The sequence below is a fragment of the Triturus cristatus genome, chromosome 3_1 (assembly GCF_964204655.1).
Source record: "Triturus cristatus chromosome 3_1, aTriCri1.1, whole genome shotgun sequence".
NCBI lineage: Eukaryota > Metazoa > Chordata > Amphibia > Caudata > Salamandridae > Triturus > Triturus cristatus.
In genome coordinates, this window is record NC_140583.1 from 513,121,331 (window position 1) to 513,137,288 (window position 15,958).

The 15,958-nt window shown below is 46.7% G+C and overlaps 1 protein-coding gene across 1 annotated transcript in view; it reads left to right on the forward strand.

The window, feature by feature from the left end:
* Nucleotides 1-5,206: 5,206 nt before the first annotated feature.
* The window catches only part of LOC146860510 (aminopeptidase N-like), a 438,299-nt gene continuing 427,547 nt past the window's right edge, over nucleotides 5,207-15,958 (forward strand). The window contains exon 1 of the mRNA XM_085644422.1: nucleotides 5,207-6,706. Within this exon, the coding sequence (XP_085500548.1) occupies nucleotides 6,099-6,706 (608 nt within the window). The 5' untranslated portion in view covers nucleotides 5,207-6,098. The remainder of the gene's footprint in view (nucleotides 6,707-15,958) is intronic.

A 15,958-nucleotide genomic window follows, 5' to 3' on the forward strand; every position in this document is an offset into this window, starting at 1 on the left:
CGACATTGTAATTAGGCCCTTGGTTCTTGATGGGTCCGTCCACCCCTGGAAAATATTATTAGAATGTATTCAAGGCATTGACTTTATTTTTTAGTAGCCTAATCCTCAGAATTAAAATGCAAACACAAGCTGGGCATGTTTTTGCAAAATGTTTTCTTAAATTGACCTGTCCCTTCTAGCCAAATTTATCTGGAAGGAAACTCTGTTCCTCGGTACATATCAATCACCACTGAGCATTTATGAGTATTAAAACATCTCTATACATCTCTATGTGGGCATTTAGAGCGAAGTATTCTTTAGTTTGAGCACACTATGGCCTCTCCGTGAAATAATTCACTATCCTCTGTGAAGATTGTACAGTTAAAGATCATTAGTATGTACAAGTTGTTAAATGTTGCGTGTAACACATTTAAATATAACACCTTCAAAAATATTTTGAGTAAATTGCATTAGGCGTATTAGATTGGGTTTATGTCTATTACATCACCTCTGTTCTCCTCATCCTTCTAGCACCGCATCGTATACCGAAGAACAGTGTAAAAACGTATTTTTTGTTGTGCATTTTTAGATAGAAATTTCTCCAGGTAAAAATTTATTTGGGTTTATATTAGTGGTAATATGAAAATAAGTAGTGCTAAGAAGAACCCATAAAGGTATGGAAATTCTGAACATAATTATATTCATAATTATATGACATTGTCAGTTACAGTAAAATTTTTATCTAAGATGCGAACACTCAAAAAAGTCCTACTTTGTAACTTTTTTTTACTTTTTATTTTGAGTTATTCAATATTTAACCTAAACCGTCGCGGCACACAGGGTTACTTTTTACATCACTCAACATGGGTACTACATCATACAGTCAGATGGCAAGAATTCACCACTGTGATGGAAATTAATAATTCACATTCACAACATTATACGTTTGCTCATTTCCACAGTACATTACTAGGAACTAGGCCTGGGTGAAAATTTCGTTCCGTTTGCGGAAATTGCGATAATTTGACATTTTCGCGTTCCGCGGAGAGCGCGAAAATGTCAAAAATTCCGGTTTCCGCAGCTTGGCAATAATTTGTTACTTGCTCGCGCTGTAAAATAATACATTCTCGCGCGCGCGCGATCGCCTTACCTGAATCCCTGCGTTCGCCGACAAGTTTTCTTGATCCGGTCGCGTTCTCCATGAGATGTTGTATTGTTTTTAGCCATTTGCGCTGTCTCGCGACAGTTCGCGCCCGCAGTGACGTCATGCGTCGCGCGATCACGTCTTTCTTCTCGCGATCATGCACCGCGAGACAACTCAAAACAAGATGGCCGCGCCCGCAAGCAACCACATGGGTAAGTTGGCGACCCGCAACCATGCAGAAAATCTCGCGAACATGCCGGAAAAAAACTTCCGCATCTTCGCGATATTTCCGCTTGTTTGCGATAATTTTAAACATTTTCACGATAATTTGCGAAAGTTAATTTCGCAAATTCCGCCCACCCCTACTAGGAACTGTGTCATATATAGAAATTAAAAGCTGATTTATTACGTACCAGTGCCCTATGTTTGACGCAATAGATGGGTGCAGAGTAGTTCCCAAAAATCCTCCGCGGGTGAGTAATCTCAACATATTTGTTCCTCCATTCATCAAAATATACCAGACTTTTATGTCACATTTCGCACGTGGGAGGCTTTCAATTCATCCAGTCCAGAGCTTCTCTCCTCTTGGCTAATGACAGCGCCATTGACTCAAGCTTTCGAGTCCTCTTGGGTACTGCTTCTGTGTGCCCCAAAAGTGCAGGTATAGGTAAAGGGTCAAGAGCATTCCTGGTCATCTCTCCTTTTTTTCCCAAACACTACACACCCGAAATCCAACATCCCAGATATGACTATGCCATATGTAAAATCCCTACATTAACTGCTGTATATTTTTTGCAATAACTGACCCCGGGATAAAATGATGCCTTAACTTCCGGCCTGTTCTGCAATGTTTCAATTTATGTCCATATCATTATTATATAAAGTTTATTTTGGGGTCTAACCCCATAAAACACATAACAGCACGTAATACAGTCAATATACAATAGAAACGAACATTTTAAATATAATAACATTCATGTACAGATTTATACGAATAAAATGCACAGTATCATATTAACTAGGATACTTAAAAAAAATCAATGCTTCAAAATAAAAGCCCTTGAAATTTCCTAGACCCCTCAGGATATTGCAAGATAGATTAGCAAATTTTGAGGCACCAATATGCACATTTTGCGGCACAAATATTCAAATTTTGTGGCATTTTTGCAGCACTTGATTGTGCTATTTAGATTTTTTTTTTTTAATAACCACAGGGATCGCCGCATGCTCAATGGGCCATAATCATTTAAAAAAATAATTGCCCCTAGGGCCCATCACATGCCTCATGGGCGGCAGGCCCTAATCATTAAAAAAATGTAATGCCCCCAGGGCCCACAAAATATCCCATGGGCGGTGGGTCCTAATAAAAAAAATGATTGTGCTGGGCACCCTGCAGGCATCAGACCCTAAACATTTAAAAAAGATTAATGCCAACATGGCCTACCATGTGCCCCGAAGGCCCAAAACTTGATAAAAACTCATGACCCCCCCAAGTACCCCATGGGCGGCGGGACCAGGGGGCATTCATTTTTATCAAGTTTTAGGCCTGCCGCCCATGAGGCATGCAGCGTGCCTCATGTGTGGCACGCCCCATGGCCAGCCGCATGCCCTGTGAGCGGCGTACTCAAAACTTGATAAAAACGTTAATTTTTATCAAGTTTTGGGCTCACCACCCATAGGGCACATGGCAGGGCCAGGATGATCCAAATGATTAGGAACCGCAGCGAGGGCGACAGCACCTAATCATTAAAAAACACAAATTCCCCCTGGGCCCACCATATGCTGTGTGGGTTGCAGGCCCAAAACTTGATAACAACTAATGCTCCCTGGGCCTGCAGCTGGGGGATGGGGGGGCATTGGGTTTTATGAGGTTTTCGGCCACGGGCATTAGGCAGGCCCTGGGGGCATTCGTTTTTTTAAATAATATGGCCCACCAGCCATGGACCGTGGGGGACCCAAGGGGCATTTACTTTTAGCAGGTTTCAGGCCCACTGCTAAACCCGAAACTTGATTAAGATAAAGTGCCTCCTGGGAACCCCATGTGCCCCATGGGCGGCAGGTCCTTATAATTTACAAAAAAGTAAATGCCCCCTGGGCCTACTGCATGCCCTGTGGGTGGCGGGCTAAAACTTGATGAAAAGTAATGGCCTTGGGTGGCCCATGCACGGCGGGCCCAGGGGAGGATTCATTTTTATCAAGTTTTGGACCCGCCGCCCATGGGGCTTGCAGGGGCCCAGGGAGAATGTATTTTCTTTGTCAAATTTAGGAATTTCGCAGGCACTTTTGTAAAAAGTGCAGAATATTTACAAAATTGCTTACTTTGCCATTTTTGGTCAAATTGAAAAATTCTGGAGGGCCTTATTTCCTTCCGCACTACATGCAAAAATTTTGTACGACTAAAAACCAGTCTCCTTGTGTCAGGCTCAAATATACTCGATGCGTCACTGTACTGACTAATTCTCACATTCAAACCAAAAGGTCTTTTCCACCATCTTCTTGCTGTTATGTATGCCAGGCAAACACATGACCCATCATTTCTAATACATTATTTGCAAGAATCCATGGTCAGTTGAATTGTGTTTCCACTTCTATATGAAACTTTTAGTTTATAATTTTCCGATTCTGTATTTGAGAAATAATGATCTGGCCTACACACAGGATGCAATGGCAGGCCTGAGACATGTTTTGGAGGGCTACATACGTGGAAGCACAATATGGGCTGCAGGCCCACTAGTAGCATTTAACATACAGGTCCTAAGTACATATATTATCATTTTACTAGGGATTTATACATAAATTAAATGTACCACTTGGATTCAAGCCAATTTTACCATGTTCAGAGGAGGACGCATATGCACATTAGCACCGGGTTAGTAGTGGTAAAGTGCCAAGAGTTGTAAGGTCAACTTAAATCAATTGTAGCAAACAGAAGGGAGTATGTGAAACGTTTTGGGGATAGCACCCTAAGGGTGACTAGTCTAACAAACTATTTGTCTGAATTTATTCCAAAGCAATCGAAAAATGGATAAACATGTATCTGATTATCGCGGCGGATAATCGCTGACTCCGGAATCTGGGGATCACGGTTCGATTCCCAGCGCCGGCGGCAGGTCAGCCCAGCACCATGTGACTCTGGGCAATAGCTTGCTTAATTTTCCCGACGGCCCCCAGCGCCTAGAGACCCTTACGGGTGAGTGGTCGCGCTTTACAAATGTTGATTATTTATTTTATTTATTATCAATTCCATATTTCTCAAGCACAGAAACGTAACTATTTGCATTAGCCGTTGCTGCACAATTGAGCGTTTTACTATTCATTTATTAATCATCTGCACCACAGTGTGGTTGCCAGACTTCAGACTTTTTTTAGCTTTTCTTTTCAAATGTAAAACGTTGAGACCATGGTGTAACACTGGGGAAGGGTGAAGTCTAGCCCCTCTCTACACAGCGGATGGCCATTTCCCAGCATTGTGCCAAAGGTCTTGCTGCCTGTGGCATCTTTGGATAGCTCCCTCCGAGAGGCCCAATCTAGGCCTATAGATGCCAGCACTGTTGCAGTATAGAAACCCCAAGGTTTTAAGCAAGGCCTGTGGACGCAGGGAAGGGGTGGCCCACTGCCAGAAGTGCGCATTGCCTAGGAAGAGGTAACCAACAAGACAGTGTAGCTTTCCTTCCTCGGGATTCTGATTGTGTCAAACCCACGTCAGGAATGTGCTGAACATCCTGAAATCTGGGGGTGTTATCGAGCACCCCATTGGTAAGCACTCATCCTAAAAGAACGGGCCCTAAAACTGAAAGTCGGTCCGGTAGATGTCAGTAACTATGGGTGGACTGGGAGCAGCCTGAAAGCTGTCTCCATGTCATCTCTTGTTACGACCGTCCCTTATCAGTCGGCAGCCTCCAACAATTCATCTGCGTGGTGCATCGAGGGGTGTGATAAAGAGCAGGCGCGGCAGCGAGGGGTGTGATAAAGAGCAGGCGCGGCAGCGAAGGGGTGTGATAAAGAGCAGGCGCGGCAGCGAGGGGTGTGATAAAGAGCAGGCGCGGCTGCGAGGGGTGTGATAATGAGCAGGCGCGGCAGCGAGGGGTGTGATAAAGAGCAGGCGCGGCAGCGAGGGGTGTGATAAAGAGCAGGCGCGGCAGCGAGGGGTGTGATATAGAGCAGGCGCCGAAGCTATCTCCGGAACAAATGTTGACAAAACCAACAGATTTCACATGGCTTTGCCACTGCTTGTTTATTTCGGGATATCTCGCCAGTACCCCAGACGAAGGGCTTGCCTGAGAGGGACAGCTTATGGTAAACTGAGCACTCAGCATGCTAAACAAGCTCCTAGGGCTGGGAATGAGGGGACATTAAGAGCAGGGGATTCAACAACCAATTTGCCTTACTGCAAGGCGTTGTTGAGTTTTGTAATATGGATGGGCACCACTGGAATCATTTTATCAATGAAGTTTGGCTGCTTATCCAGCGAGTAGTAAAATGTCTGAACTGCTTTGCTGTATCTGGTACACAACCTTAAATATACTAAATAGAATGGGTGTTTTGTTATGCAATTGCTGCACTTTGATTTGTCATTAGGAAAGATAGGTCGCTTGGCACCACTTCAGTGAGTGTTCATGTTCACTATACAATAGCGCTGATAAAGCAAATAACAACAGAAAGACAACAGAAGTCAACAGAACAAGCAACAGCAGTAAGGAACAAGTGAACAGCTGTCTTTCCACGGAGGTTCTTGGAACAGTAACTAATTCTATGTCTTCGACCTCGGATGTAATACGTTAACTTGGCTAGTACCTGTAACTAATTTCCCAGCAACCTTTGCACATCCGTATCACTTAGTTAATATTTTACAAAATACTTTTGCATTATCAAAAGATTCCACTGTCAGGCTAAAAGTCACGTAAGAGACTGAGACAGCAGCAAGCCTTTCTTTTTATTTAAGGATTGCTTTTCCTCCTCATCTGTGGACCTGAAAATGGCAAAGGGCATCTACATCAACCGTGCGCTGCTGGTGGGGGGCATCTTGTTTTCAGTATCATCCGTTGCTACAATCATTGCCCTCTCGGTGGTGTACGCCGAGGAAAAAGCCAACAGTAACTCCAATCCTCCTTCGAACAGCCCAACCGTGTCCACCACCGCTACAGCCTCTTCGACGCCTACTCCGCAGCCAAGCAACCCTTGGAACAAATACAGGCTTCCAAGCACCCTCATCCCGCACCACTATGACCTGGAGCTGCAGCCCTATCTGCAGAGGGACTCTAGAGGTCTTTACATCTTTAAGGGCAAAAGCACCGCATACTTCACAGCTGCAGCAGCAACCAACCTGATCCTAATCCACAGCAACAAACTGAACTACACCCACCAGGGGGGATTTCATGTCTCGCTGAGTACAGATGATGGGTCAGACCCACCACCCATTCAGAGGACCGGCCTCGAAATTCCAACCCAGTACTTGGTGGTGGAGCTTAGCAGGAACCTGGAGCAGGGGAAGAGCTATTCAATGCACAGTGAGTTCACGGGAGAGCTGGCGGATGACCTGGCGGGGTTCTACAGGAGTGAATATGTGGAGGATAATGAGACCAGGTAAGGAGTGGGATCTTCTGTAATTCGTGGAAAGTAATGAAAGTATCGTCCTCCAGCGTGGAAATCAATCATGAGTGCCCGTAAAGCAGATAATCTGCTCCAGCATTAAATATTGTACAAATCAATATAATAATCAATAGCTACTATTACCCCTCTTCCAAGCACTGGATGCATGAACTATGCTAATGCGTATTCAGTAATATTCTGCTTGAAGCTAGTTGTGATTGTACATCTGATTATTTATTTCATGAAACCGAAGGAAACGCATATTTTATTGTTTGGTATGTCAGAGAAGGTTACAATTACTTCGTATGCCCTTTAAACAAGCACTGACAAAGCCAATAGTTCTATCTTTAACAAGCTAACAAATGCAGATACAGCCATGCATACATTATGTTTTCACGTGTTAAAACTATAAAGCCAAAGATTCTGGCTTTGCCAGTGCTTGTTATTAGATGTTGGAGCATAGTGTATAGGCACTTCTGTATACAAAAAAATCTTCTTTTTTATGCAGAGCTATTACCCTATGTAATGGTATTCCAAGTATCAACCTCGAAAGTAAGAGCGCCTGAGCTGACAAACTGATAGTGTATCTTGGTCAGGGGCATTGTTTAGGCAATCACGTTAGGAGAATGCGACTCTGAGATTCCCCCTCACTCACTGAGTAAAAAGGATAGGGCAGGCTGGCACCACTGGACGGCGGTAATGAATAGGGTTTATTTTGAGAGTTAAGGACAACCAGTGTAGGGCCTCTGAAGGATAGCATGGACTATGTTGTTAACCCTAGTCCAGTTCCTTCTAAGAGCAATGTAGGACAGAGAGGCCCAGGAGAGCAGCCTCGGGTAAGCTCATAACTAACATCAGCAGACCAGATTTAGCATGGCCACCCAAAGTAGGCCTTTATGACACACCGTCAGGCTCTGCCTGAAATTCACACTAGCTTCAGACTCCTATCCAGAGCGCCTCTGTTCCGTTATGAACACCTACCCATAACCGGACCTTACCCAGATACCTAGAAGTGACCTGGTTCACATAGAAGAGACATACGTTGCATGGAAAATACTGCAGAAATACAAAATGTGAAAAAAAAGTGCTCGTAAAGAATGCAAAGTGAAGTTAGAATGTAATGTAAACAGGGACTGAATCGCCGGAATGGATTATTTCAAAGCTCTCTGCAGTCCTTGTTGGGAATTCGATCATTGTTTCTGCCTGTAAAGGATATGGATTTAAGATCAGATAGGAACCCATTTCAAAGTATTTGATTATTGTTGCATTTGAGACCTGGCAGGACCGGACACACTTGAAATCCACCAGGTAGCACACTTGACGAATGAAAGACAGGGAGGGGCCCAATCACATCAATGCCCTCGACACTGCATGTGCATCCATCAAATCTTCATAACTCACTCTATAGTCCCAGGCCCTGCCTAGAGGTGGACGAGCTACTGAATTCTCAAGCCTAAAGCCTGACTCTGGCTCACCTCGAGGTCCTCTTGAACCCTCGAGCCTACATTTCTTGTGGGGTCTGTCTGCTCCCATGTTCTAACCTCATGCACCAAGAAATAGCAACAAAGCAGTGACCTTTGAAATACAAAAATACAATGAAAAAGAGAAAAAGATACATATCTAGTAGCTAAATTCCACAACATGAAACCACAAAAATTGAGTTATCCTGGATTACCCATTTGAACAAATTGTGTGATCCTAGGGTTGTAAATGCCCCTTTTTGCAGGGTCACCACCAAACCTTTTGCCTTCCTCCTCCTACTTTTTTCTGACCTTGTTCTTGCTGGAATTAGAACTCTGAGCACTTTACCACTGCTAACCAGTGCTAAAGTGCATATGCTTTCTCTTTAAACATTATAAAGATGGTACAGTGGGAGAGCTTTGCTCTTCTGCTGGTCCATTCTGCCAGCCTTTCTGTTTTTCAATTTTTGTCTATTTGTGCCTTTTTGTCTATTTGAGCCTTTATGTCTATTTGTGCCTTTTTGTATATTTGTGGCTTTTTTCTGTTTGCTGTTCCCACTGTTTTGTTTTTGTTTCCCTGTTGTCTTCTCGCTCCCTTTCCCGCTGCTGCTGCCACCGCGGCCCCTCCCCCCCTGCGTGTTCCACCTCCTGCCTTCCAGCTGCTCTCACTCCCCGACCCCTACTTAATGGCGGTTGCTGCACAACAGTGCGAGCAAGACCTGTAACCTCCTGGTCAGGAAGCTGCTCTCCCTTGCTCAGCTCCATCCCTAAGGCACTGCCCCCAGCGCCTTCTGGTCTCCAGGTAGGTGTTCGAGCCCTGCTCCACCGCAGGCTTCTGTATGCACCTCATCTCTGGTGGTCCAGTGGGAGTGCCTGCTCTTCTGATGGTCCGCTCTGCCAGCCTTTCTGTTTTTTCTGTTTTTGTCAATTTGTGCCTTTTTGTCAATTTGTGCCTTTTTGTCTATTTGTGCCTTTTTAGGTCTCGCCTGAGCCAGCGCTTTAGCGCTGCTCTGGCGAGAGCTATAGAAAGCGGGATTTGGAAGCGCAAACTAGTGCTTTTCAGGCCACCAACTACAGTGCATCTGCGCCGGGCGCGCGCACCATTTGTCAGCCTGCTGATCACTTTCTCGGCCGCTTTGATGTTCTCAGTGAGCAGCGCGGCCACTGAGAACATCAAAGCAGCCGCGAAAGTGATCACCATTTGCCACCCCCTCCCTTATCCCACTTCCTGCTTGTTTTTTGGGGCTTACACTCTAATGCCCTCTGGCTCCTTCGTGCTGCTTTACCCTTCCCTCTGCTTGTGCTTCCTATCTCCTCCCACTCCTGCTGTTCTTTCTTTTTTTTAAAGTCATTTTACTAAGCGCCAACGCGAACTGAAGGTATCGGAGCGCTTTACATGAGCGCCACTTGAAGCACCAGTTAATTGTACAAGGATTTAGGCCGGGTAGATTATGTAATTTGCTCAGAATCACATTCTGTTTAACGAGCGCCGGCACTCGAACCTGGCTCCTCAGTTCCAAAAGCCAAAGGCAGCAGTTTTAGTGGTTACGCCACACCCTCACCCCTATGTTAGCCTTGTACATGAGAAGAACGCTTACCCCATTAAGCGTCTAAACGTTCCACTTCGGCTGATTCAATCCATATGTTCAGGTAAAAATGTGCATTTAATACAGATTCACCAACGTTTAGGAAGAAGTTGGAAATCTATCCCTCATAAATTGCAGCCCTTGATGTGCTTGCATAGATTAACAGAAATAACCGTCCGTGCGATTGAAAATCTACATTAATTGGGACCCACCCTGACCAAATGTGGTTTGTGCCTTTCATCCTTCAAGTATCTATTGTGGCTTGTGGGTCTTGGGGAGCCTGCAATCTGATGAAGAAACAGATCGTCCGTTTTTGTGTTTTTATTCAGTGCTTAAAGCCAGTGGTTTTCAAGGGCTTGCAGTTTAGGCAAATAACGGAGATAAGGGGGAAAACGCGTATTGCTCAGGAGCACACAATTCAGGCAAATGGGACTTACAACCTGTGCTCCTTGTGTCAGAGCGTGCGATGCAATAGATCTCGCATTTACGCGATTTGAGCTATTGCCATTGTAAATGACAATGCCTTTTATTTATTTTTTGGTTTTTAAAAAGAAATAAAAGGCATTGTTATTTACAATGCTAATAGCTTAAACTTCTGCAAATGCAAGACCTATTGCATTGCAAATGCTTGTTGTATATTTGTGGCGTTTTTTTCTGTTTGCTGTACCTACTATATTGTCTTTGTTTTTCGGTTGCCTTCTCGCTCCCTTTCCTGCCACTGCTGCCCCCTGCTCCCTCCAACCCTGCATGTTCCCGCTCCCACCTCCCAGCTGCTCTCCCTCCCCTGACCCCTACTTAATGGCGGCCACTGCACAGGCGCACCAAAGGAGTGCCAATGGCAAGCCTGTCTGTGCCTGTCCCCGACCGTGACCAGCACCAGGGACCCTGTTCCTCCGACCCCCTGCTGCTATGACTCAGCAACCCTCCACGCACTTAACCCTGGACGCAACAACAACTGCCAGCTCTTGACCCAGAGCATCACCCAAGGCCCGTTCTCCTGCCGACACTGCCGCCGCACCTTCACCCACCACAAGACCCCAACAGCTACCGCCATGCCATCAGACACAGGCGCACCCAAACCCCTGAGCGGCATCCTCCTCAACGTACACTCCCTGCACAGACACGCAGTAGAAATCTGGGACCTCCTCAATACACTACTGCCTGATGTCGCCTTCCTCACAGAGACCTGGACCAACCCCAGCTCCGCAGCCGACATCACAACCGTCATCCTCAATGGGTACAAGATCCAGAGGAATGACCGCCCCAACCATCCTGGAGGAGGTCTCGCCATTGCCCACAAAAACTCCCTCTGACTGACAACCTCCATCTCGAGCAACTCCTCATCCCCTATGGAACACATCCTCTTCCAGATCAAAGTCAACCCCAGAACAACTCTATGTGGAAGTCTCATCTACAGACCTCCCGGACCCTTTGCCCCGTTCACTAGCACCATCATAGACCACATTGTGCCCCACACCCTCAACTCCATGAACTATGTACTGCTCGGAGACCTGAATTTACACCTTGACAACCTCAGCGACCCCAACTCCACCGACCTCCTAGACAACCTCGTCAACATCGGCCTGAAGCAACTCGTCATCACCCCCACCCACAAGGCGGGAAACATCCTCGACCCAATCTATGCCGGAGGAGTCAACATTCGCTTCAGTCACACCATGCAACCCCTCTGGATGGACTACCACTGCATACACTTCTTCTGGAAACCCACTGCACACAAGCTAACAGCATGCCCCACGCAGAAACTGGAGCAAGATCACAGAAGAACACCTCACCTCTGTCTTCAGCCACACTCCTCTCCCCACCATGACCAACGCCAACGAACTGCACAAATGGATCGGCAACTGTTCGAACACGCTCGCACCCCTCCAGAACTCCGACAGACAGCATACCACCTGGTTCACCACGGACATCTGAGAATCCAAACACTTGTACCAATGACTCGAGAAAGAATGGAGGAGCAGCAAAACCCCAGAAGCACAAACCACCTACAGGACCATCGCTACAGCACACCACCCTCTCATCAGATCTACGAAGAGGAACTTCATCCAGGACAGAATCCTCTCCAACTCCTGCAACACCAAGGAACTCTTCAACATCATACAAGAATTCACCAGACCCCCCAGCGAAACCTCTGATGTCCCTCCCTCCCAGGACAGCTGCAACAACGTCGGCTCCTTCTTCCACCACAAAATCAGGGCACTCTACGACAACTTCGACGAACAGGACCAAGGCACCAACCCAACACCTTCCACCAGCAACGCCACCCAGCTGACCATCATGACCTGGACTCCTGTCACCACAAAAGACACCGCAAAGACGATAGAGCATACACGACGGAGCACCCACTGACTCCTGCCCGCCGCACATCTTTGACACGGCCGCCTCCACCATAGCACCAAAACTACGATGGTCAATCAACTGCACCCTCGAAACAGGCACATTCTACGACAAATGGAAATGCACAGAAGTCAAACCCCTCCTCAAGATGCCCTCCGCAGACCCGATGGACCTCAAAAACTACAGGCCCATCTCTCTCCTCTCCTTCGCCGCCAAAGTCACTGAGAACATCCAGCTAACAAACTTCAAAGAATCCAACAACATCCTGGACACATCTCAATCCTGCTTCTGCAGCAACCACAGCACCGAGACTGCCCTCCTAGCCGCCACAGATGACATCCACACACTCCTCGCCCAAAGGCCACACTGCAGCCTTCCACAGCATCTTCCACAGCACAGTAGCTGTCAGACTCTATGATGCCGGCATACAAGGAACTGCCCTAGGCTGGATCAGCTCCTTCCTCGCCGGCCAAACTCAAAGAACAAGACTCCTGCCTTTCCTCTCCGAACCCACAGAGATCTTCTAGGAAGGAATGAAGGGCGTCGGATCCTGGATGAGCAGTAGCTGCCTTAGAAAATGGAAGTCCTCATCTTTGGCTCCACCCCCTCCATGTGGGATGACCCCTGGTGGCCCCCCACCTTCAGCAACCCTCCCACACCCACGGACCATGCCCGCAACCTCGGCATCATACTCGACTCCTCCCTCACCATAAACTGACAGATAAACGCTGTATCCTCCACATGCTTCAACACCTCTATATACTCAGCAAGATGGTCAGATGGGCCTCCCCGAATCCAGGAAGACTGTCACACACTCACTCATCACCAGCAGGCTAGACTACGGAAATGCCCTCTATACCAGAATTAACAAATCTCCAATCCACAAACTCCAGACCATCCAGAATGCCGCAGCCAGGCACGTCCTCAGCACCCCATGACACAACCACATCACCCAGCACTTACGAGACCTCCACTGGTTCCCTGTCGAAATAATAGTGGCCTTCAAGCTGCTCACACACACTTACAAAGCTCTCTACAACACCAGACCCCAATACCGCAATGAAAGACTCTCCTTCTACACCCCCAAGAGAAACCTCCGCTCCGCTGACCTAGCCTTGGCCGAAATACCCCACATCCACAGAGCCAGAATGGGAGGAAGATCCTTCTCCTACATTGAGGCCAAGACCTGGAACGAACACCAACGAAGCCGCACCCTGCAAGCATTCAGGAGGAGCCTCAAGACCTGGCTCTTCGAATGACGGAAGCTGCCCAAAATCCCCTACCCCCAGCGCCTTGAGACCCTCATGGGTGAGTAGTGCGCTCTACAAATCCCTGATTGGCCTCTTTAATTTACTTATACATCCCTAGTAAAGTGCACTACATATGCCCAGGGCCTGTAAATTGAATGCTACTTGTGGGACTGCAGCACTTATTGTGCCACTCAAATGAGTATCCCTTTAAACATGGCTCAGGCCTGGCATTGCAGAGCCTGTATGTGCAGTTTTAAACTGCCGTTTCGGCATGGCACAATTCACCGTTTTGCAATGCCCAAACCTTCCAGGGGGCAGGGTGCAATGGATTTAAAAAGCAGAACCTGTGCTTTTAAATTTTACATGTGCTGGTAGCGAAAAACTCTTAACGTTGTTTTTGACTACTGCATGGCCTATATCTCCCATAGGATAACATTGAGATTACCTTATTACATTTTATAAGTGTAATTCACAAATGGGAAGATATAACTGTTTCAAGTTCAGTGTCTCTGAAATACTCATTTAAAATCCTAATTTATGGTGAAGTTAGATTTTAAATTACAATTTAAAAGATGCCACTTTTAGTAAGTTGACATTTTTCTGCCTTGCCATTTGGTGCCCGCAGTCTGTCTCTGGTCACATGACTGGGTGTAGTTGGCAGTTGGGCTTTGTGTATTCCCCCTAGACAGCCACACACAATGGGAGCTTAGATGTGACTGAATGGGCCATCACTGTCATGATGGGAGGGAGGAGCTGAAACCAGTGTCACTTACACCTGAATAGACTGTGTCCTGTCCCCTTACAAAGGTGCTGCATGCCCTTTGTAGTTAGTCCGGGGACAGGACTGGCAGGACATCTGTTCATTTCAAAGGCATGCCTCTAGAAGTTTCGCCCCACTTCAAAGGCCCAATTGGGTGTAAAAGAAGAACCCAAGTCACCACTAATACAGTACACGTCTGGACCTGAGGATACTCTGCCAGAAAGAAGGACTGCTGTGCTGCTGAAAAGAATGCCACTCTGCTGGACTGCTACTCCGCTGTACTCCTGATTTGCTCTGCTGAACTGCTGCCTGCTACCCTCTAACCTAGGTGAGAAGGACTGGACCTGTATTTCTTGAACCAGAACCCAGAGTGACTCCAAGGGCTAGTTGGTTAGCCTCTTGATCTGAAGCCTCAGGGACATAGGGTTCTAACCACCTTGCATCTGGACCTGGACTCTGCCATCTATGAGCCTACCCTGCCAAGTAGTGCCACTTCAGTCTTGGCCCCTAGGACGTGGCCCAACAGTGCTTACAAATGGAACCAAAGTATCTTCTCTGCTAAGCGGCCATACTCTAGACCAAATCCGACTAATCTCTTCAGCCGAGCGGCACATCCTCTAGCCGTACCGATGCATCTCGTTGGCTGAGTAGCGCATCCTCCAGCAGAACTGGCGCATCACTGCTGCTGCATGGATTGAACCCGGCACTTACGGCTTGTATAGCCCTTGCAGTCCTCGCTACATCGTCACATCCCCGACTTCGGACTTCCCATCTCAAGTCCCGTTGATGGGATCCTCGACGTTGATGCAAAAGGACCTCGCATCACAGCCTCGCCGCATCTCGGAACTGACACATCCCCTCACTTGCGCTTCCTCAATCAGGATCCACGCAACACTTCGCAACCAGGATTAAAGGTACTGTGTTCAACGGGCCTAACCGGGTCCCTGTAGTTGGCCCACACTCCATTGAGGTCTGCCTAAACTTGTGACTTTGGTCTGCTCCGGAGCGACTAGATATCCCTTGTTGGTGCTTTGTGAGCACAGGTTAATTTGGGGTTTGCTTGAGCCTTACTCTGATTAGGATTGTGGTTTCTGCTAGACCATGGTTCACACCCCATTCAACTAACAACCCAATACCTAACAAGAATAAGCTGTTAACTGGCATAACAAAACTGCATACAACACATAGTTTAGAACTTGAGTTGTATCCACAGACTTTTGTTATCCTAAAGTTGTTAAAAGGGGTTCATTTTGGGTAGAAATACATTTTTATTTGTAAAGCCAAATCCAACCACAGTGTTACAATTTAAATCCTGAATTTGTGCTTTTCCAGACCAAGCACTCTTAAAATATACTGCCCATCACCATGGGATGACATGTAACTCCTTCACCTTATAGCCCTCGTTATCTTATGTAACATTTCCTACACATGATTTACACACTTGTATGAGTCATTGTCTCTGCATAAAGTGCTGCGAAATACTACATTGGTAAGAGTATCCCTATAAAAGAAATTAAATACATGCGAAAGAGGGGCACCCTTGGAGGGTGTTAGTGACCGAATCTGTGGAGAAGAAGGTCTCTGACTGGCACCAACAAAGGTTGTCGCTCCTGGCCGTGGTGAGGATTGGAGGGTAGGTCATGTTTGTGGGGGAGAACAGTGGCAAAACCAGTGTGTCATTAGCCCTATTGCAAAGAAGGAAATGGCCCCCCCGGGCTACTATTTGATTTGCAAAATAAGACACAAATCAGGGCTCTGTAACCCCTCAGGCTTCTGGGCAATGTCACCAATGCACTTGCTACACCAATGAAAGCTCCACCCCAGGAGCAGAA